The following is a 24,507-nucleotide window of genomic DNA, read 5'->3' as shown; positions in this document are numbered from 1 at the left end:
ACATAAGTGTATAGTTAGTACTTAGAAAAATGGAATAATTGTCATAGGAATTAAAAAATCCAGATGAAAAAGTTTAGTATGAGATTGCTCATTCTTCAACCATTTTTCTAACCTCAAACATGCTTTTGGTTCAATTTTATCATTTTGAAAAGACTAATAAAATTTGAATTGCCCTATATTTTTGCATAATTTATTCATTCATTATATCTAATGATTGATTTTACGATATCTATCTGTCTTTCCAGTCCAATTGGTTTTGAGATAATGGCAAATAATTACTTAAGAACATTTTCTCTCTCTTTTTAAAATTATTTTTTTCAGTCAAGCTCAAAGTATGACCCACCTTTTCTGTGCTCCGAACATCATCATCATTCATGAATTCATTTGCATTGCCCATGGATGTCCATGTAGCAAGCCAATAATCTATAGCCACTATAACTGAGTGTTTCAACAACTTTGAGAAAATCATCAGAAAGAGCAAGAAAAATCCTCCAGAAGTTAGATATCTCCAGCAGGTTTTCCATGGCATCTTTGTTCTGAGCCTCAGGACAGTTGACATGTTATCATCTTCATCTTCTTCCTCTTCTTCCTCTGTGACTCAGATATTTTATCAAGTTAGCTTGGATTCAGTACAATTATATATGGTCTTACTGTATGTGGTTGACATTTTTTTTCTTTGAATTTTACTTCTTAATGGCAAAATTCAATTTGTCATTTGAAAAGAGAAAATGCTCTAGATGTATCTTCTTAAGACTTCCCCTATACTCTTTAAGTAATCTATAGACTGTCTTTGACAAGTGACAGTTTTGCTAATCAAATATTTTTATAATTCTAGCCTTCAGTACTGACTGTATTGATAGTAGAAACTAGAAACTTATCCAACCTGTTCTGCAGCTTTTGTTGTACTGTCAGTAGAATTCTTTGGGTTATATGCAAGAGTACAGAAAGCTCACTCAAGTTTTCCAATCAAGAGGCTGTGTCATCTGTTGCATGAAAGAACTCTACTCTTATTTTATTTAGATGTACTAAAATTTTGTCTTTTTAAAAGAGCGTAGATTTAGGATTAATGTTTCTTCTAGGCCTTACCATAGACTGTATAATAGTTTTCACATCATCACACAATTGATGGTAGACTCCTGCTATGGGAAATATGTATTTCATATGTGCACAAATTTTACATTTTATATTTTCTCAAAATAAAAAGAAAATGCATCTGACAGTTTTTCCAGGCCACACTTAGGAAAGAGAAATGATTACCTGCTCTTGCTTGATAGCTGTAAACTAACAGTAAATGCAATTCTTGGCAGCCTCAAGCTGAAATACAACTTACATCTGACTTTGAACATTAAAAATGAATCATCAAGTATTTTCTTGAAAGTTGTTATTACTATTTCACACTTTTGAAGACTGTATACTTCTTGGGACACAGAGACTTCATGTACTTTCCCTAAGTCTCATAATAAGTATGGATGACCTAGAACTTATTGTCAGGTTATGTTTTAGCCCTGAAGTTACTGATGTGTGTTTTATATTCTTAATGATGTCTAATTTTTGTAGACATTCTATGGACTGTCAGGACATATCTTTTTTCCCCGTGTTTTCTATCTCATTCCACAAAGAGACAATGGCTTCCAGTTTCTGAGATTAGGTTGCTGGCAAGGCTTTCCTGTACAGAGGAGCTTGAAAGTGACCTCAATTTAAACTCCTCCAAGCATTCAACTGATAAAGTGTACTGATGATTGCACATAGTAAGAGGTGTTCTGCTCATATTTGCCAAAGAAATAAGAAGACACCGTAATATTTCCATCTCAAGGACTTGGTATCCAGCTCTGCCTATTGCTCAATGATTGGGATTCTCTTCAAAATGCAGCTGTCCAAGCCCCAGAGACCTATGACCTAAATGGCAATCTATCATGAATTTTGCCTGATTAAACACAAGGACACAATAAAGAGCCTGCAAATAGCAAATCTGCATTCTGCAGTCATTCCAGCCAACATTGCCATGAGACTCCCTGTGATTAATGCTCTTATTAAGAGGAAGACTGCAGTTCACCTTTTCTTTTACCTGGCACCATCCAATTGTTTCAAAAGTAATTACTCCATTTACACCTGGTGTGGCATCTCAAGGATGTTCTCGATGGGTTGTGTTGCCTGCTGCTGATATCCAGCCACTCTGTAACATCTTCCTATTTTATTGCTATGAACTTCTGGATTTGGATATTCAAGTGGGAAGGCAATGATGTACATGTTAATAGAATAAATAAACGAAATGATAAAACATACCTTCATCTTCATCTTCCAGTTGTGCTTTGGATTCCCTGGGGTACATGGCCCTTCTAAGAGTTTTTCTCTCCAGAGTAGTCTGGTCAGCTTCCATATTCTGTAACAAGAAAACTTAAAGATATAAATAAGAAACAATAAAAATAAGACAGCTGTCTGCCACTGTCTTAGCACTGACATTAACCTCAAAGAGACTTTATTTGGACCAGTTAGGCCACAGAACACAAAGGCACAGTATTTTAGAATTTATCTTTTAGAAAATCCTTATTTGACCACTTTATTCCTTCTCTTGTCCTTGCTCATTCTGGTATGACAAAACCTTTCAAAATAGTTCTTAGGGAATCCTGAATGATTATGACAATAACAGAACATAAAGCTAAGAAAGAATTTAGGAAAGCCCTTAGTCTGCCCCTTGCTGAAGTAGATCAGTTTGGTACAACATTCCAAAAAGACGTTAACCTAATGTGTTCTTAAAAACCGCTCATGATGGGTGTACCACACACTTCCCAGACTATCTATTCCATTCCTTTAAGCTCCTCACAGTTCATGTATTTTTCTCTTAGTCCCTAGTTTAAAACTTGCTTCCTGACATGTTAAGGTTTTTTGTTTGTTTGTTTGTTTTGTTTGTTTTTTTAATTAACTGAAAAATATCTCTTTGCCATCCTTGCCTGTTTACCTTTTCCAATTCTTGATCTTGGCGATTCATCAAAGTTTTCCAGTGTTCATAGAGCTCAATGTCATTGTTTTGGATATCCTTTAGAGTCCCTTCCCTAAGCACCATTCCATCCTTCATCGCTATGATCTAGGGGAAAAAGCATCCAGTAAGTCTACTCAGCAACATGTATAGCATAATCACTGATGTGAATCCTACCAGAATGTCTTAGAATCGGTGACATTACCATTATGCACATTTTGGTATTCATTGTATTCAATATTCAATAATAATTTTTAAAGTTTATTGACACAGCCCAAAAACTGAAACTTCTATAAACCAGTCTTATCTGTACTTGTAAAAAAAACATGGATAAGCCATAATAAGCTATAGGCATGACTGCAATTGAGTCACAATTCTCTGGTGGCTTCAATTAAAAAAAAAAAAAAAAAATAGTAGAAGTGTTTTTTTCTATTGTAAGATCCATATTTTGTAATGTTGCAGTTAGACACATGATACATAGAAATATATAGAACTAAGGGGACACTCTATTACCAAAAGCAATAGTGCAATAGTGGAGTTGTTAAGCACTGACAGTGTTAACTTCAAATGTATGTTGTCCATTACCAAATCTGCATCATGATATCTCTTTCCTTACCCAATCAGCATGTGGTAGATACTGTAACTTATGTGTCACCAGAACAAGAGTCCTCTTGTCTTCTTGAAGAAACTTCAAAATTCCTTCCTGCATTAAATGATCACTTAAGTGAATGTCCAGAGCAGAGAATGGGTCATCCTGCAATCAAATAAAAAAAAAAAAAAAAAAAAGAACAAGGTTTTGCAAAATATATATTTATAATTTCAATAATCCTTTTAAAGTATAAAGTATTTGTCATTACTAATATTTCAACTTTTTCTAATAACTAAGAGCTAGTTAAAGGGCTGCAGGATGAAACAGTGAGCTAGAATCCATTATTCTTCAATTCATAGCAATAGATTCATTTGAGTTTTTGTGTCTAGATGTCTGCAGTGCTGGTGCCACACCAATAGTGTGGAGTAAATCTAATAGGTAGATCAGAAGTTTCAGGTAGATCTGAAATTTCCCATTCAAATTTGAAACTGCTGGAACCCAGCAACTTTACCTATTAAGGTAAAGCTGAGTCAGTAACTACACTAATTTCACCCAATCTAAACTGTAGGTTTGGTTGGTCCTGACTTAGCGTGAGTATGAGCAGTAATAAAATAATACTCAGATGTGCAAATGCCTCTCTAAGAAGAAGACCAAGCCCTGCATGAACAGGAGCCTTCTAAAATTTCTGGCATGCCCTGGAATTATTATCAGAGAATGGAAAATCTTCCTGAATCCACAGAGTTCTGCAGCAGACTGTTACACGCTCAGTCTGTTTATAGCTCAGAATTAGTTGCATTATGGTGCTTCTCCTTATACAGAAATCCTGCTGATTTCAGCAGGATTATGTTGATACAAGGTACCACTGTGAGTTAGTAAAAGACAATACGATCTCCTCTAGTGTAGATACCACCTCCATCAGTCTCCCTCTATCAATATGTTTTGATATTGTCTCTTGGTGGTTTATCTCTCATCCCCCGTAAGTTGGATTTTTAGTCAAATATAATTCCCTACAGTTTTCTAGAGCTAATGTAAACTTTTCTAAAGGTAAATACAAAGAATGAATGACAGCTTCATTACGAACTATTCATGTTCCATATGAAAAAGAAAAATCTTACCAAGAAGACAATGTTGGTATTCTGATAGAGTGCTCGAGCCACACAGATTCTCTGTCGTTGGCCACCACTTAAATTAATCCCCTAATGATGCAATAGATCAGAAATACACAACTGTGAGTAAACATTATGACAGAAATTAGAAAATGTGAGTTTTTAACAATTATACAATTCCAATAAAAATCAATTGGTGAGTTAAATTGCTAATCCTATTGATAAACAAACATAATCCTCTCATAAAAGTCAAAGAAAAAATGACTATTAATCAACTAATCTTGGATAGTTAATAGTATAAGTAATATGAGTTATGAAGAACTTCTCTAAGCACAGTATGCTTCTTAGATTGCGAAATCCAACTGGTGCTAGCATCAAATTCTGCAAGCAAAACTTGAGAGACTGTGATCAAAATTTCCCCTTGGAGACAACTGAAAAAGGAAAAAAGACTTTCAAAATGTTGTTTTAAATGTCAAAAAAATAAAAATCAAAGTGCAGCTATTTAAAAGGAGCACACTAAGATTTTTTTTCTCTGTTTTTCAAGAGTTTCTCAACCATTAAAATGGCACTTTTGCTTCAAGCATGTCTACCCTGTAGTTCAAGGATGAAATACCTACCAGTCATGCACAACCCTGAGCTGTTAGTAAACTCACAAGTTTTTGTACTGAGACCTGTGCTGTAGGTGTACAGGACTCAGTCATGTCTAGATGCTCAAGTATTTAATAAATGATGTTCAATCAAGCTTTATATGGCCATGTATACATTGTTGGGATACCAGAATTAGCTTTTTAAAATAAACTCATTCACACATATTCAGACTACAGTTGATATGGGCTTGCCAAGATTTTGGGAATACAGCCCTTCTGACTTAAGATCAGTGCCAAGTAACCCTATTTTTCTGTAGAACCAAAACCAGAGTATAAATTTCATGTGGTCTTACAGCAGCAGCACTCTGCTATACAAACACACTATAAAAGGCCATTTCCCCCCTCATTTCAAAGTCTATTTATTCTGTTACTGATGGCTAGAGATGTAGGTTTGTTACACAGTGAACAATAAACACACTGAAATAACTCCAGTATAAATCTTTCCCAATTTTCTTATAAAATCTGCACAAACCTATTCCCTTGAGGATCTCTGCTTTCCACAGCGTATTAAAACATGCAGTGTAGTCATTCCGTGGCACAACAAAAAGCAATATATGCAAAATATGGAGGCAAAATATGATCTCTTAAACAAAAGACATTGTTTAAATTTACATCTGTCCTCTCCAGATAAGTGATTACAAAACAATATTGTCTAGTGCCATAACACCTTTCTCAGTGTCACGACTCCGAGACCACTGTACAGACAGTGTAACACAGAACAGATGAGTAGCATCAGGGAGACTCTTCTTAACACAGACTAAGCAAATATGAAAGCCTTCAGGTTATTTACCCTTTCTCCAATTTCTGTCTGATCACCAAATGGTAGTAAGTCAATGTCAGGCTGCAGAGAACACGCATCTGTAACAGCTTTGTACCTATAAAACCAATATGATCATTACATTATTTAACCAGCCACTTACTTCATTAACACAAAAACCCTCCAACTCAAATTTCCTGCTAAGTTACTATGGCTCTGTGATATTTGGATAATTGCAAAAATAAGTAAGTCAAAAACACTGTAAAAATTAACATGCATATTTATTGGAGATCTTTATCGGCAAGTTTGCTGTTTAAAGATTCAGTTACCTCAATTACTGACTATGTTCTTCCTCACCACTGAGCAGTTTTGTTGGACTCTGGAGTATTTGAAGGCATTTTTCAGTGAGTTATTTTTCTTCCCCTTTTCATTTGCTTCAGTGTGATATTAAAGGGCAGAGGATCCTTACAGTGCTTCTGATCTTTCCAGAATCAGAAAACCACTCAGAAATATTCGAAATTTGTTGTGAAGTTGCTAGGCTCAGGTCAGAATCAGGTCTGAGATCAGAATATTTGAGTGGTGTAATTCAGCTTTGCCCCTTTGATATGAATGAAGTTAGGCTGATGAACTAGCTGAAGAATCTAGTCCCTGACATTTTGGAAGCTTATTCGGATTTTGAGATGTTTCTTAACTTTCATAAATGGGAATGGAACCAAGCAGCTTATCAAAGAAAACACTGAGAGGAATGAAATGTATTTTTAAGAACTTAAAACAAAGCGAGTATTGCTTTTGTTTTACTGAAGTCATTTTTTCCACTGCATTTGTTAGCTGGCCTTTTTGGAAGGACATAAGACACAAGTACTCGTCAGGCAGAACAGAAACCACACCTCAGCTTTTACATTCCCTTCTCCTGTACTTCTTTCTATAGGAAGAATTAAGGTTATTTCCTGGAGGCACCCTATCTGCATTTGTGCACTGTTTTTGTGAAGTGAGTGCTCCATCAAGCTGATCACAGCAGGATAAGGACATAAACTCCCTGGAAACATGCCTTTGGCAACCTCAAGCTCCATTAAAAAAAAAAAAAAGGCAAGGCTGGATAAGGCCCTGGACAACCTGATCTAGCTCTGGTGTCCCTGTTCATTGCAGGGAAGTTGAACTAGATGGCCTTCAGAGATCCCTTCCAACTCTAAGGATTCTATGATTCAATGATTCTAAAAACACCTAAGTTTAGCTACTTGAAAAATGTACATATGTCTTCTGCTGTATCCACGAGAATGACTTCTGCCATGTGATTCCTCACACACATCTTAGATACGCACTGCCAGAAGGAGAAGCCAAAACCCCTTAAAAGGAGCACTCAGAGTTTATTGTTTGTTTGTTTTTTTTCTGTGACTGGATTGATATTTACCTCTGTTTATTAAATGGACTCCCAAAGATAATGTTTTCCTCCACTGTTGCATTCAATAGCCATGGCTTCTGAGCTGCATAAGCCACTGAGTATCTGTTTTTACTGTAGATAAATAAAGAGCATTAGCAAAAAGCAGAGCACCCACATTATGAAGTGTCTGAGAATCAGGAAATAATAAGTGTTCATAAAAAATACAGAGAAACACATAGACAAAGCAATTGTTACAGAAGTGAAGGGAAGAACTGCAAATGAGATGCTTTTGTTAGGGCAGCACCCACTCTCTCCCCTAGTGGCACAGTCTGTATCCTATGTTATCCCATGTACTTTATTCTACTACACATGGCTGATACCTACCTCAATTGAGTAAACGCAGTTTCAATCCAAAAGAGGATTACAAATATTCAGAATAATTAAATTATCACAAAAAAAAAAAAAAAGAAAAGAGATTATTTCTTTCTTTTCCTCCAACGTTAGAATAGGTAATGAAAAGGCATTGTTCAGATGTAATCAGTATACTTGACTCACTGCTTTCTGAAGTTTTAGATTATTGTACCAGGCTGTGCATATGAAATACAGATTTTTTTCAGGTAATATTTTTTCCTCTAAGTCTGTTAGTTGCTCAGTGACTGACATGGTACTGGTAGAGAAGACAGTTCAATATGTTCTTGGAAGGAATCATTAGGCATGATTGGAATCATTGGGCTGATGATTGGACTTGATTATGTTAGTGGTCTTTTCCAACCTTAATGATTCTGTGTTTCTACAATTACAGTATCCCAAGAACTTAATAGACTTACTTTTCATTGTGTTTAAAAGCCTCATAAAATATGTAAGAATATGAATATTCTTTATTTCTGTCTGTTTTGCCTATGTACTGTGGCTAAAAATTTTGTGAATACTAGACATTCTTTTGATATGCTGAGATGTGTGAGGAAGCACTGTTAATGGCTTGTAAATCTAAACACTTATCTTTCTTTGTATTGCTTCAGACCAAATATTTGATGTATCCTTGAATGTAAGTGTCTAGGATTTGCTGTTGAGAGAGAGGGTGCTAGGGTATGAGTAATAGCTGGTTAGAAACAGTCAGTAGTTCCCAAAATTTTAGCAGTTCATAGGCATTCAATATGGACTAGCATGAAATATGTCCTTAGGACAGTCAGATATCAAATAATGGTGTGGGTCCCAACCACAGCTACCTGTGCCACTACTTGTTTATCACTGATTTAGCTTGCCCTTCTTTTAAACCTGCAGGCCATCTCACAGAAAGCAGGGCTGGAATCACAGGCTAATTTCAGGTAGACCACAGCCAGCTCCCTTTGCACACCGTGTGCCTTGCTTTGTCACACAGCTGTCAAACTGGGTTAGCAGCAGCACAAAACCCAGTGCTGAACAGAAGACATGCCCACATGGGAGGGTACACATAATGATGACTTGTATCTTGAGGCCTTATCTTGTGAGTTATGGAGCACAGTGAACTCACAGTGATGTTGAATAAGAGCTGGAAGTGCTCAATGTCTTTCAAGCAAGACTTTGGCCTTTCTGAAGTGCTGGACTTCAGACTGAGGTAGTGGTACAGTGGCTGGGAAAGATCGGGATCCACCGGATTTAGCACAATTTGCCAGTTATTTCTGTAATAAATGATTATCAACAGGAAGGAAACAGAGATGGCTGGAGGGTACAAAGATGAAGGTTTGAGGAAATTCTGAAAAATGAGCGCATTATGACACACTAAAAACAGAGATAATACCTTCTGGATGCTTCAGAAGAAGGCTCAGTTTCATTTACACTGCAAGTTATGGCAAATGACATTTAGTAAGCAGAAAACACCAAGACTAGCTTACTGTGCAAGTTTTATATACAGGGGAACTTAGTTAAGTACAAATTTTAAGAATAAAATATCAGTTTTTATGTATGTGTGTTTTCTTCTTCTAAAGAGAAAATAAACATGGTTCAATCAAAGGCATAGAGGTTTTGGAAGTACTACAGCTTTATATCTATTGTGCATAGTGGTTTAACAGGCGAGCTATGTTGTTAGAAAACACATTAAAAATGAAAAACGTGTCTTACAGCCTGTTCAAACTGACATTGTTAATGTTGCGTACGCATATGAAAGGTTGACAAGCAATAAACTAGTTCCTCCATACTGTTCCACCAATGACCCGTGGAAGCTGGCAACAACTCTAATGTCAGATTTCTTCTGGACCAAAGAGAAGTTCTGCAGATAAAATTCTGCAGGGTGCACGTGACACGTTTTTGCTTTTGAACCAACACTAATTTTGAACTGGTTTGTAGCAGAGAGACTGCATCAAGCTCCACACAGCACTGCAGCACCTAGACTTTTCTTAAGAAGTCAGCCTCTATTTCTTAAGGATCTGATGAATGATTTTGCAGTGTTCTGTGCCCATTAATTGACTTATTAATGGTGTCAAGGGCATGGAATGCCAGCCAAAAGAGTTCTAGACCAGCAAAGATGCTTGCTGCTGGGAATGATGGCACATCGCTGCAACTGCAAATCCTTAAAGAGTAAGTTTATGCCAGGTGAATGGAAATTGGCTAGAGAGAGAAAGGACTAAGAAAATGATACTGTTGTGTTATTTGTCTCACTTAAAACAAACTACTGAATGAGCAAAACAAACAAATCCTCTCTTCCCAAATCTACAAACCCTCCACATGAAATACTTTGCTACTGCAACGGAAATGTCTGCTAGCCTGCTGGAATGCCATAACTGCAGCTGCACTTATAAACAGAGGATCCAAGTCTTGTAGAGGGCAGAAAAATTCTAATTCTAGCCTTATTGTGACAGACTCACACAGTAAAGCATCTTCCCAAAGTGCCAGAACTGACACACGTTGCTTCATGTGCTGCACATCAGCTCTCTAAGAACTTTGATAATTTAGGCTTCTTTAAGTGTGCAATCACTGTGTTTTCTTCATGCACCAACTGCCACAAAATATGTTAGATTAGCCCTGCTGATTATCTCAGAAGAGTCAGAGAGACACAAAAGGAAACACAAAACAGATATTGCTTCATAAAAGTTGGTTTTTTATGATAGAAGTTTCCCACCTTCTCTACAGTGGAAAAAAAGTTAAAGGGAAGCAAAAGATGAAGACTAATGAGAGAATAAAGAGAGATCAGAAATTAGGTCAAGCCAAACAAAAAAGAAAACCTAAACTTCCTCTATTAAAAAAGCACAGACTTTTATACTTACAATAGTGCATTAAAATAGTGGAGAAGGAAAGGGATAATGCTTTCATGAATGCATTGGGGATGACTTCAGAAGTAAAATTTAAGAAAAAATGGGCACAGTCCCTACAAAACCCTTACAATCCCTTACCAGTATTATGTTTGCCATATGTTCAGATGGCAACAGAGCATTCAAGCCTCATGATGGACTTTCACAGTAATGTATTGCAGGATTGCTCCAGGATTAACAGCGGCTGAAGTCTGATACATCATTACTATACTGTATTGTTACACCTGAATTCACCTAGACTGCACTTCCTACCTGGATCAATAGATACATTATTCATGCATGTTGAATCACATGGAGAAGGATCTAAGGAAGTAAATAGGATCTTTATTATGGTTTTGTAAGGTATAGGGTCCACTTACTCAGGTAAATAACTGAGGTATTAATCTCCCTGTCAGGCAGTCTGAAATTATCAGCAAAAACCATGCTTGCATCAGCTATGACACAGTACCAAGTCATAGTTTTCAATGAAAAAGATACTTGGTAAGGCTTGAGATGCTTGCAAAGACTTGAGTTACTCATTTGGTTGTGTGCAGACTGATGCTATGATCCTACCCTCTTGAACACTGTGAAGCTTCAACATTATTTCATATTCCTTATGCATATCTTTCAAACACTGCTCTATTTCTTTGATCTAAGATTTCATATCCTTCCATAGGAATTGATCTGCGTCTCTCAAACACATATTAAAAAACAGTTGTGGGAATAATTGTTATGTATGCTCTTCTGATTTCTTTTTTTCTTAACTTACACAGGAAAAAAATCCACCTCATTGTGAGGTCAGTGTTTCCATGATGTATCTCAAAGAAATTAACCATGGCAAGTCACATATTCTTTTTTCCATCAAAGCTGAAATTTACATGTGTCTGCACTGAAGTTAGTCTTGCCTTGGCTCCAACTATACCTATTACTCCAGTGAGATCATATGTTTAGAATAGCTGACAGTGAAATATGGCTAGAGAACAAGAAAATGGCATGCATGCTAACACAGGAAAGCAAAAATATCCAGCTTTCAACATTGCTGTAAGAAAAAAGATAATGACGCAGGTTACTTACTTCAATATGGGCAAAAATAATATCGGTCTCTGTGACAAAATTCATCCTTTCAACTGAAAGAGCTATTTAGGAAGAGTTTGGCTTGGTAGATTCAAGGAAACAGAACTGATCTTTAAAACCAGAGAAAAAGTCTTGGGGTTACAACACATCTCTACAATAACCTCTGTCTAGACTATGCTGGAAAGGAGGTTGCTGTCTCCCATAGTTTTCATTCATTGACTCTGAATCTATGTAGAACCAGAGGCCTGACTCCATCCACAATTCCCTCCTCAGCAATAACTTTTTCAGAACCTTTGCTCTTTAGTATTTAGCACCCTCAGTCTGCTTTCTGTGTGCATACTGTAAAAAGTAGCACTGAATTAAACAGGAGAGGCTTGGGCAGATATCAGGAAGGGGAGACAGCATTCCTCACATTTTATTATTTAATCCTTTTTTTTCCTTCAGCTAGCAAAGTGGTAAAGTAAGCCTTTCCTATACAGTACACCAAATAATACCTCTCAACTAAAGAAGCTCCAACCTGTAATTCCCTTACTTATGTACAGTTGCAGCATAACAAAGCTGATTTAACAATCTAGGTAGGAATCCAAATCAGAGCATCAGTTTTCCTTTCACATTGGTTAACTCTACCATCCCTCCAATGCTTCTTGAAGAATCTCATTATTTGCACAACTTGCATTGAAAATATTATGTAAAGTGTTACTAGACAACAAACACTTCTGATGAAACACAACAGATATGAATTGCACCTTATTGTTCTTACTTCATGTTTTTTTGCAACAAGATTTTGCAATCTTGATGTGAACAAGATTCACATATAATGACTACTGTAAATTAGAGCTGACTCCCATCACAGAAGGTGATTGGATAATTTTCTGTTCTTTCTATGTAAAATATTCTTTCTACTCAGGTCACCTGCTAGGGCTAGTATACTAGATATTAATTACCAGATTAGATTATTTCTCTTCCTAAGGCACCCTACTTTATCTGCTCTGACTTTGCTCTACCTGCTCTAAGCCATGAACAAAACAGCAACAAAAAGCATGAGTTTGCTGATGATGTTTTTTGGAAAAGATCTAGGTAATGTAAATAGATATTTCTTTAACAAGCAGTTCTGAGACATGAAATTTACATTTCTCACAGCAAAATCCAACTTCTCCTTTACTGAAAACAAACAATTAGTAGTTATATAATACATACTTGCTCCAGTGAACTTTTCCTTCCAGGGTCTGCATCTCTCCTAATATAGCAAGGAGAAGTGAGGACTTGCCACAGCCAACTTGACCCACAATCATTGTCATCTGACCTATGATAATGATAAAAAAAAATTTAAAAAAAAAACAACTACAATAGAACAGGAAAAAAATCAATTCTTCTCAAGTCTACAAGACATAGCTAGATCCAATTCTACAGCACATGAGATTGTTAGCATCCACTGTGTAACCTGGCAACATTGCATCAATTCATCTGTGATATATACTTTAATGGAAAATACAAGTACACACTGAGCTCTAAAAGGATGAGAATATTGTTTGGACACATACAATCTGCAACTGAAAGATCCTCTATTTTTTCTGCTTTGCTGTACTATTCCTTCTTCCCAGCTCTGCTTTCCTACCTGCAGTTCTTTCCTACAGTGGCATTAGGAATTTTACAGCATTCACCATCACCACCATCATCAAAATAAAAAATAATAGTTTTCACACTTGCTATGTAGGTCTCCCGAAACAAATCTGTAAATATGTGGAATTCCTAGCCAAAAAATATTGTGGAGGCACTAACCTTACAAGGGGCAAACTGAACAACTTGAAAGATAAATTCATTAAAGACTCCTTGACAGATCACGGCATGAAGGTCAAGGAATGCACTGAGATGAAAATAGTTCTAGAGTGGGAAACTGTAATATTGAAGAAAGGCAGGAAAAGTATACTAGTTGACTGCTGTATCCTTGTGCACTAACTTTTGCCTGCTGCTTTGACCAAAATCCTGGACTAGATGTACTCGTGACCTGAATGAATCTACAATTCTCTCTTTCTCTCTCTCTTTTTTTTTTTTTTTTTTTTTTTGACTATTTTATTCAAAATAATAATGTCATTTTCTGCAACTATCATTTTAAAATTTATTCTTAATGTTTATGATCTTTCTGTTCTTATAAATATAATATTAACAATAAAATTATACAAAAATATGTGATTTTTTTATCATTAAAAGCATTCTAGGTTAATGATAAAGTTATACACCCAATATAGTTTATAACCTTGTATAACATTTGATTTTCATTTTTTTTTCTTTTAAAAAGTGTTTTATTGCTTGTAGTAATGTTAAGAAATTGAATTAGTAGCATTCTGCTGTTATGTATTTCATATTTAAGATGTGCTTTTATACTACCTGTTGGGATTCTGATATTTATATTGGACAAGGTAGCCAAACCACTTCCCCATGAAAAGTATCCGTTGGTCACCTACAAAGAAATTGTCACGTATCAGACATAGAAAAATGTGAGAAGTGAAAAATAGAATGTCTAGTTTGGATTTAAAATATGTTAATAAACATAGGCCTTAGGGGTATGATGACATATGCTCAAACACATGCAAAAAAATGCAAGATAGGTGAGCAAAGGCAGCCAAAATTAGGAATATAAGAAGCTATACACGTAAATTACATACAGTATGAACTGCAATAAGGTAGTATTCTTGAGTTCAACTTTGTTATGCTAGACATTTTCATTTTGTCAAGTAAAAGATTAAACAATAAAATAAAGATAATAGGATCTCACAGGTGACGGTCTAAATACCATAGCTTATCAAGCAACGTGTCATTCTGCACACTGTGATATTATGGCCTATTCTGAATGGATTCCTAAAGCACTAACTGAATATTCTCAAGGTTTATGCTGGACACACCTGCTGATTTTGTTTGTTTGTTTTGTTTTGTTTTTGTGTGCATATGTCCTTTGGAGTTAACAGAGGTAAGAAGCATTATTCGCATAGAAAACAAGGACATGTATGGGAAAAAACTGTCCAAAATGACTTAAAATAATGTAATGGTAAATTACGTGTCATAACAAATGACAGAAAATGACATAAAAGTTTTGATCTTGATTCTATGAGCGAAATAGAAGTATAAGAAGGGAAACTCTAAACAATCTCTTAATTTCTGCATATAGATTCTCTAGTTTTTGTTCCTTTAGACTCATGTTGCCTGTTATTCCCAAGAAGATAAGGAAGCAGTAGAAAGAGTTGGTCTGAAGTCTTCTCACTTCATTTTTGTTTAAAGTGCTAATTTATTTAGGGGTTTTTGGCTTGCTCTTGGATTGGACAATTTTTCTTTGGAAAAGCAGCAGCAATTGCACTCTCTCTGGTACTGCTGTAGGACTGAGCAGAAGAATCTGGTGTTTGTAAAGTTTGTATTGATGTTTTCAGACCACCTTGATTGCGATGTCATCTGTCTCCACAGGGCGTGTTTGCCTTCTTGATGACTGTTCATAGTTTTCAAGCTGATACCTTAAGGGCTGCCTCCTGTTGATGGCCTTGGTGTGCTACATAGTGAAGCCAAAGAAAAAAGTTGGAATTTGCAAGAAAGGACAGCATTTGGTTTCTTAGCAAAAAGAGAATCTGTTCCCATTTCTCCCAACACTCTTGGTCACAAAAAGAAAATGCTTTTCAATATCTATCATGTAAATACTGCAAAATTTTAAATATTTTTAACTGAAGCACAGGAATTGATCTTTTCATGCTGTTTTCCCATGCATAACCATCTCACATTTCAGCTCTCTCAGCCTCTTCAAAGCACTAGGTAGGTCTGCCCTACCTGAGGTAGCTTCAAACAAAGCTGTATCAGTAAAAGTGTAATGACATGTAGATCTACCATCTTAGCTCTTGGTTGCTTTTGTCAAGTTCTAGTCACATCTCAAATTACATCATTACATACAGTTTTAAACAGTTGAGTTCGCTAGCTTTAGAAAAAATTTGAAGTGTTTTCCCAAATTTTGTGGGTGTTTTTTTTAATGCCTATTTTATTTATGTATTTAGGTTGGCTAGTTGGTTTCTGGCTAAAATGATTCCTCAAATTTTACTCAAATTCACTTGTGTTTAGCACATCTAGAAACAGCATTATGGAATGAATTTCTATTCCACAAACTTTACTGTTGTTTTTTTTGATCTCCAGTTCTGCATTTCCCAAGGCAAGAATTGTTCTTACTTAAAAATATCCAAAGTACTGACTGAGATTGTACTGACAATATACACTACAATCCCCATAACTATACAAAATGCACCTGAACTAATTTTGAAAACTAAGAAGGCTGAATCATCCCCACATAAGTTTGTTGGTGTGTTCTGGTATTTTTATTACTATTGGCAATTCAGTAGAGCTTCAATGTATTTGAGGACTCTTCATGCCATAGAAACACAAGTCCCTAAACAGAAGAGGCAAAACTGGTCAAGAACAGTATCAAGCAAGAACCCCAAGCCCCTGAGCACTATCAATAGGGCATTTGCCTCACACTGGGCTCTGAGGCCTCTCTGTTTGAAATTCATTGTCAAAAAACAGAACTTACAAGTCCTGTGTGCTTCTTACAGGATTCATAAGCTACAGAATTGTCCCCACCTCTCCAGCTGTCATCTCCAATCTCATCACTGAGGAGAAACTCATTCAGCTTCTGTACACTTAAAAAAAAAGCAAACACAGGATGGTTAAATAAGCCCAAGATACTAAGGGTACATTTCCAGCCCAGACAGCAGGATACACCCAAAAGTATTCCAAGAAAAGTTTGCAGGATACATTCCTTTGCCTTTTGGACCATCTGTTACCCAAGTGAAAAATTATATATGCAGTAAAGGACACGTGAAAATAACTAAACACTGTACGGGAGCTGGAATTGAAGAGGAGATCTAAAGTCATATGATTTCTGCTTAAGCTCTGTGGGAATTATTTCCATCTCAGCAGATTTTTCTCTGCTGTACTTCTTCCATGTCTACACACAGGACTTACATAAAGTAATTTACTTGCCTACATCCTCTGAAAATGCAAATGCAGTAGGTGCATCCTGAATACAACTTTGGCATAAACAGCATTCTAACAAGACTGGATAATGCACAAAACTGCACAGCCATAGCCAGCCTCAGAGCAGCACAGCAAGAGTTCTCTCAATCTACTTCATAAAACTCTTTCATGGGAAATAAAGCACATATGTTCAATGCACTCTTCATCATAGAAGGACATAATTCTCCTTCTGTCCCATTTTCTTTAAGTAAGCCCTAAGTATAGGGCTCTATCATTCTGAAGAAGGGATCAATATAAGAAATCACCTACCATGGTGAAATCATGTCACTTTGCAAAAACTAAAATCAAGGTGCAGGAGAAAGCAGGAGAACATATGGCTTTAGATCAACAATTTGAATATTAATATGAAAATGGGAAAGTAGACCTGTTGCAAGGCCTGTATGTTTATTCTGCATGAAATTATCAATAGCTGTTTAAGCTATGGAGACACATTCATTATTTCATCTTGCCATTATAGCTGTTCATATCTTCTGTTTTGAAAAAGAAAACTTAGATGTCTAACTACTGTAATAGTATTTCAGTCTTTTGCAAGGATATCTGTGTCAAGCAAGAATTTCTCTTCAAGTAGAAAAGAAACCTCACACTGATCATCACCCTAACAACACAACAATCATTACTTTGTGTTTGAATGAGGACAGGTACAAAAGCTTTCATGTTACTGGAAGTACTCTTTAAAATGAAATGGAAATTTGGACCAAAATATTAGGGCTTAATTAGAACACAAATGAGTGCATAGTTATATATTTGATTGATGGTGGACATTCTTCATTCCTCACTTGGAGGATGTGATGCTCATGGGAGAAAGATTACAGGAAAGAAGGCTGTCAAAAGCTGGAGTTTATTTAGGCAAATATGGTATTAAGTAACGTTCTGAGGGATGGCCAGCAGTGATAAGGAAAACGTCAGCACAATTTTGACATCAAGGCTATGCTAAATGTAGTGCAAAGATGTAGAGGCTAGTATGATTTATAAGGGAGAGCTGGTATTTTCCACTAGGCAGAAATCATTTTCAGCATAGAGAAAATCTCTCACATGATTCCCCTGCTGCTTTGATAAATAATATTTGGTTTTTTTTTATTTAATGAGTGAATGTGGTGCTGGTAAATTACAGCTACGAAGCTTGAAGTCCCCTTGACTACTATTCCAAGGAAATGTTGGGAAGACTAGTATGATCTTCATGTCATGCTAGTGCTTGGCATCTGACACGTTACTGCTAATCAGGTGTCAGATTCTACTCTTGGGACAGCTTGGCAGTGTCTACAAAAATGCCCCATAACCATGACTACTTCCATACAGTATTTACATACATAACCATGAATATTGCATCCTCTGATGCAATAAGTGAAGGTCTGAAATTTGTCTTACTACAAATATGGTCCCTCGATATTAAGTGGTCTATAACCAAGAATCTGTTTTGTCAAGTTATTTGCAGAAGCAAATGCCTGGCACATACATGCTTCTGATGAAGCAACATATTTTATGAGTCCCTTTTTCTTTTTTTGAAATCTTTTCCACTTTGTGCCAGTATCTTCGCTGTCCTGCCATGCAGATCTCTTGCACTCAGCAACTAAACTCCCAAATGTCTGCCTTGCCATCCTTCCTCTACTGCACCTCTCTACTGCCATTCAGGAGAAAACAGAATTTCCTTTATAAGAAAAAGACCTGTAGTGCTGTTTCTCTTGTGTACTTAGTCCTTCAGCACCTAATGTTCCTCCAACCACCTTCCTGTCAAAGAGAATCCATGCTACTGTTGGACAATAGAGGTATGTCAATACTGAATTCTTACTCAAAGCACCATGCGTTTTGTGGGGAGGTCAAGTTTAGCCTGTTGCTCTTCCCTGCACCACCAGGGCAAATCTTGTGGGACAGCTCAGATCAGCCTCTCTAATCTTCTTCTGTGTTGGCTATAGCCCATAGAAGCACTATGTGAGAAGGGAAGCATCTTCATCCCAAGAGAGAACAGTGTGGCTCTGAATCTAGACATCCAAATTTGGGGGATTATAAAAGGAACAGAACATTCAGTTGTCTCTGTATCATTCAATGAAGAGAAACTGTTGTTGTTTTCTCTCAGATATTGTCAACGGACATTGTGAGTCTCACCTTTAAACCCTGTTCCAGGTGAGCAAGTAGAAAAAACCTTTTCTGTAACACCTTCCTTGTTATATTACTGAATGTAGATATTCAAGAGAAACTATTTATACAGTAAGCTGGGACCACTTACCTTATGATAGCCTTGACTGCAAAACGAACCACAGTGGAAAGCAGAAACAATGGTGTGACCAGGATGTGGAACAACGACAGTGATGCAAAGGCCTGGGCAGGCTGCAGAGGCTTGTCAGTGGCGTATGCATAAGTCACAAAAGTCTGTCACGTCAGAAGAAACAGGAAATTATGTATAAAGACTCTTGAATAAGATGGGTAAAGAAAGCAAGGAAATGTTTTGCTTAAATAAGGCCAATAACTGCATATCTCTGACATAATTCCAGAAAATTGAAGGGAAAAGTGACTCCTGTTACAATAAAAAAGATTCAGAAAGCTTGCCAGTGATTTCAAGTGACTCAGACATTTGCAAATGAAAAAAAACTCTTAATAAAATAAAAGCATTCAGCTTTGTGAAGTCAAACCGTTAAGTACTGTGAAGTTTTGTAATTGATTTCAGTGTTTTGAGGAAGCATACAATGCAGACAAATCAGTAGAAATGTACTAAATGTTGTGGTTTTTTCCCCACAGTTACAGCACCATAGATATATTTCACTCAATCCTGGTAAATATCACCAACACAACCTGAGGAATGCCCTCAGAGTTTGGTTTATGAAGAATTCTTACTGAACAGCAGGCGGTACTCCCTCTAGTTTGTTAGATTGAGATTTAAATGGCCGGAGTACAATCAAAAATTTATTTCATCTTAAAATCCATAGTATGCTTTCGTGAATACTGAAATGGTGGCTTACAATACACTTCGTAACAGGAACGATTTTCATGGTTAGACAGCAGGAAAGTAAAGCCACCTTAAAAATCTTCAAAATGAGAGCTTCTAAAAACAGGTTTTCTTTCAAATTGATACAATTATGTTGAGCTGGTCTTTTTTTTTTTTTTCTTTTTTTTTTTCTTTCTGTCAATTAAAGCTTATATTTCCATTAGTCTTTAGTTAGTTAGTTTATGAACCCAAATCCCAACTGATGAAATACCAGTACATTGGAATGGGCATTTCTAATAACGCTACCCTCCAGCCAGTGGGTGCACTCTTCTGCTGGTTTTATTAACAGTAACAATGGTCCTGCAGTGGCAGTAGTGTCTTTTTATTTCCTCCCCTCTCTTTTTCTCTCCCCCTTTTTAAAGAAAAGTGAAAAGAAAAATTCTTACTGCAAGAACAGCTGCTATTGGTATGGCTGCATTCATAAAAACTAGGAATGGAAAAAGAATAAGCATCAGATTTACATGACATATATAAAATAGCCATACAATTAGTTCTATGACACAAGAAAAATCTGTCTATTTCCAATTCAAATACTTAAAATGCCAAAAATGAAAATCCTTCTGCAGGAAGAAACTGCCTTCCATGACAGAGAGAAATCTTTAACACACAAATGAACAAGCCAAATAATTATTTCCTTTGTATACTTCAGTGAATTAGGATAAAAAGTTTTATGTGCATAATTGTTATGTCACAAAACTAAATCACCTATCAGCTCTTCCTCAGTACAGGAAATACAATTTCTATCTGACAATTATTTATCTTTGCTAATCTGTAATCTGCTAATCTGTAATCTGAGTTTCTGATTTTATTACAATTTGTAATGCCATAATTAAGGTGACAAAAAACTTTCTAAAGAAATGAAAATGATATATTGTCAAGTTTCTATGCTACATATTTATCATATATTTTGTTTCAAGCATGTTCCCCATTCAAAAAATGTCATAGGCACAGTTATGTCTTGTTTTAGCTGAAGTCAGAAGGAATGCCGACATGGAGAATCCATTTCTGAAAGCTAAAAACAGTTACTTACTGGAAAGAGATGTATGGAGTGCAAAGGTTTTGAGACTGGTGAGTTCCTTCATTCTTGTTTCCTCCACGCTCTTACAAAATATGTGCTCCCAGGCGTACAGCTTTAATAATTTAATGCCTTTTAGTATTTCATTGGTTTTCTTTAATCTCTCTGTAGAATAGTCCTTCATTTCAAATGAAAACAAGGATAAGTAATCAATAATGGTTTGTAGTTTTAATGAGAATGCTTTTTTTCCATTTAATTGGTTGTAAAGTTCATTAAAGATATATATATATATATTTTGTTTATGAATTTGCACAGGCAGTTGTCACACTGAGTAAAATAACATGCAATTTCAGGCTCTTTGGAGATATTAAAATACCTACAATCAGAGGGGAAATTAAATGACTCTATTAGAAGTAGAGAAGTAAAATATCTGACCCCCTCAGACAGAAGTTGAAACTCAGGAAGGTAGAATAGGTTGATGATATTCAAAGAATAGCCATAAGAATAGATAAACGTGTAATTGCTGATAGAAGATTCCTTTTGGGATTCATACAGAATGATCATGAAAGTAGGTGAGATGTTTATTCATATATTTATCTAATCTAGCTAATTGCCCCTCTCCAGAAAACATTGCTCATATGTTTTGGTAAAATCATAATCCGAGTTATTTTGTGAGTCAGAAATCAGAAAAAACAAACAAACAAACAAACAAAAAGAAAGATTGAGACTATTTCTGAAAGAGTATAGAAGATAAATCCTTTCTTGATATTGCAGCTCAACAGAACTGAAGCGTACTGAAAATTAAACCTACTTGCCTATAATTTGCTTACTGAATATTAAGATAACAAAGATCGTTACATATTTGAAGACTCACATATCAAAGGTTGATCAAAAAAGTTCAAAGACTGTGAGAATAAGGTTAAGCATTGGACAAAGCATTAAAAAACATTTGTAATCGGTGACATAGACAAGAAGATAAAAAGTGTACAATAGATATTAATCAAACAATGTCATCTGAGTTTCAGAGAATGCAAAAGCTTGGAGTGAGAGTATAGAGTCTCTAGCCATTTCAGAGGAGGACTGTACACATTCTTTAATAATGTGCTCCCATAATTTATCTGTCATTTGTACTATTTGGTAACATCCCATGACATACAACATTTTAATTCAGGAATAATATCCTTTCATGGAATTGAACTCAGATAAATCTGTGCTATTTGGGAGAAAACAGTCTCTGCAGAGAAGGCAGGTCAAGGCCAACATACTTTTTTGAATTCTTATCTGACAAACACAGGGAACAGGTCCTTTCCAGATCAGAAGAACCACGAGAATAAATTACTCACCAGTGTGCTCTTCTGAGCCTCAGCCAACTTGGTAGCTATGAAGTACTGTATTGGTGCTAACAGTACAATTACAGCAGCACCAACCAAAGCACTGATTCCAAGCAAATTATAAAGTAGGATTACGCCCATTATTATCTATGGAAAAAAAAAAAAAAAAAAGAAGCATGGAAGAAAATGTACATTTCAATACATCCAAATGATAGCAAATATTATATATGCATATATTCTTCTAAGAAAAAAGCTAAAAGATTCACAGGAATCAAGTGAGAATTTGTTTCAGGAGCTCACATTTAGAAAGTGAAATTAACATTGAATTGTAGAAAGAAAATTAACATATTTATTTTTGAACACAAACTACATGTTTTGTTTTAGTACCTGTCAGTACTGATTCTGGACAATATTTCTACAGAACTGAAGCAGCATCAAAATGGTTGGTTCTTGCCCCTAAGCATTTGACAGAACCACTGGCCTCAAGTCTTATTTACACTAGATCTCCTTACATCACTCTGGAAGCATTCAAAGGTCTTGAATACTGTCATGAATCACTTTTGCCTTCTGTCCTCTGGGTCCTCTTCAACTGGAGACAGAGGCGCGTCTGAGACAGGCATCAAAGCACAGAGCTGCACAAACGTGCAGGGAGTGACACAACCCTGATCTTCTACTTCAATACTACGTAGTTCTGTAGGAAAGTACCAAGATGCTGGCTGAGCTCTACAAAGAAGATAGGAACAATTTCCACAAAGGTTCACTTGGGAGTGATTTTGATGCAATTACTGTGATTCTGGTGACAGAGTTAACACAAGTTCTACAGCATTAAGTATTTTTATATAAAGCTCCACTTCAAAGTACAGAGATATCCTCAGTGGTAACAGGACATTTGGAATTAGTTCCCTACTTTGAGTCAGATCTCTCTTGAAGTCCATATTGTTAGACAGTATCAGAAATAGTTACTAGTGGAGTTTGACATTTTGAAAGCATTATTTAGCTTTTCAGGCATCTGCAACGTAAGCTAATGAACCTAGATACCTTTTTCTTAGCAGAATACTACAAGGTTACAGGTCATTTCTACTTGGGCTTAAATCTCAACTCTTAACTCTTACAGTGGGCTTCATCCTACGATGTGTTGTTGCCCTTGACAACAGGCCATACATTGGTAGATGCACAATATATTTCCTAAGGTTAACCAGTCCTCAGCATTCTATGGACAGTTACACTGTCATTAGGCATGCTGTGCAGATAAAAGTTTGGTATTTGCTATAGCTTGTTCTTCCTGAGGTGGGGACAGATTTGACAGTAGCTGTTTCTTGGGACGTTCCTTGAAGCTTATTTCCTTTGCATAAGGCAAGACAGGATAGTCCTCTCATTTTTATTTATTTATTTATTTTTAAGAGCAGTATGGTTCTAATCCAGCCCTTATTTACCAACGGTTATTTCCTTATCTTCTTTTTTTTTTTTTTTTTTTTTTTTTTTCCTTTTTTCTTTTTTTCCAAAGAGCAGATAGTTGAGCTCATCAGGCATTCTGACATCTTACAACAAGAAAAGTGTCACTGACATCAGCTTTATAATACTTTAAGAAGGAAATAGTAGCATATTTTCCTTCTATTTTTACTGTTGAAGCAGAGCTGTAAAATAACCATTACAATTAATAGAGCTTAAGTGCAGGAGCCCTGTATAGCCCAGGTCACAGATGCTCACTAAGTTACTCATTAGGCGCAAATTCATGGGTGAAGCTATGCTCATTCTTGAACAAAGCTGTGGTCAAGCTGTCCCTGTGCTCAGTCTTCTAATTCCCTGGGGCTGAACTACAGGAACCAGTAAAATAAACAGAAACTTCCTCAAAAAAACCTGTTAGAGTACTGGTGAGGAATGCCATTACATTTCTTCAGCAGCTGAGACAGAAACTGTTTATTAAAGAAACAGTAAATGGTAAATTTAATGGGAATGTATATTCAATTATTCACTAGCTACAGGAAACAGACCACCTGTTCATTTAGAAACACTCCGGTATTAGCAGCAACACTTCCAAATAAACCTGAGGAAACCAAATAAGCCCTCTCATTATTGACTTATGACTTAAAATAGAATCCTCTGTATTATTTCAAACTTCTGTTACTACGCAAACTTCTTTTGTCTTTTTCTCCATGAATTATTTTATCACCTAAACCTTACCCTATCCTAAAGTATACACATAAAAGCAATATTTGTTTCCATTAGTAGTAATCATATTGCTGACTATTACAACAGCTTATTAGAACAGTTCCAGGAGTTTCAGCAAAAGTGTGGCTTCTGCCCCTTTTTTAACTTGTTTGGAGTTGGTTGGGTC

At 36.1% G+C, this 24,507-nt stretch overlaps 1 protein-coding gene across 12 annotated transcripts in view; it reads right to left on the bottom strand.

Moving 5' to 3' along the window:
* Positions 1-24,507, bottom strand: part of ABCC9 (ATP binding cassette subfamily C member 9) — a 71,841-nt gene that overhangs the window by 22,701 nt on the left and 24,633 nt on the right. For 10 of the 12 annotated variants that reach the window (XM_048953212.1, XM_048953202.1, XM_048953231.1 and 7 more), the window contains 16 exons: positions 22,185-22,319; positions 20,857-21,019; positions 20,213-20,253; positions 19,071-19,213; positions 16,344-16,452; positions 15,213-15,323; positions 14,174-14,246; positions 12,986-13,091; positions 9,229-9,267; positions 7,482-7,583; positions 6,107-6,191; positions 4,679-4,759; positions 3,591-3,728; positions 2,957-3,082; positions 2,284-2,380; positions 344-591 (listed from right to left, as the gene is read on the bottom strand). In XM_048953212.1, the coding sequence (XP_048809169.1) occupies positions 344-591; positions 2,284-2,380; positions 2,957-3,082; positions 3,591-3,728; positions 4,679-4,759; positions 6,107-6,191; positions 7,482-7,583; positions 9,229-9,267; positions 12,986-13,091; positions 14,174-14,246; positions 15,213-15,323; positions 16,344-16,452; positions 19,071-19,213; positions 20,213-20,253; positions 20,857-21,019; positions 22,185-22,319 (1,797 nt within the window). The remainder of the gene's footprint in view (positions 1-343; positions 592-2,283; positions 2,381-2,956; positions 3,083-3,590; positions 3,729-4,678; positions 4,760-6,106; positions 6,192-7,481; positions 7,584-9,228; positions 9,268-12,985; positions 13,092-14,173; positions 14,247-15,212; positions 15,324-16,343; positions 16,453-19,070; positions 19,214-20,212; positions 20,254-20,856; positions 21,020-22,184; positions 22,320-24,507) is intronic. The other 2 variants (XM_048953296.1, XM_048953299.1) reach the window with 1 other exon arrangement.

The sequence above is a fragment of the Lagopus muta genome, chromosome 1, assembly GCF_023343835.1.
Source record: "Lagopus muta isolate bLagMut1 chromosome 1, bLagMut1 primary, whole genome shotgun sequence".
Lineage (NCBI taxonomy): Eukaryota > Metazoa > Chordata > Aves > Galliformes > Phasianidae > Lagopus > Lagopus muta.
This window is presented reverse-complemented; position numbering and strand designations above follow the sequence as displayed.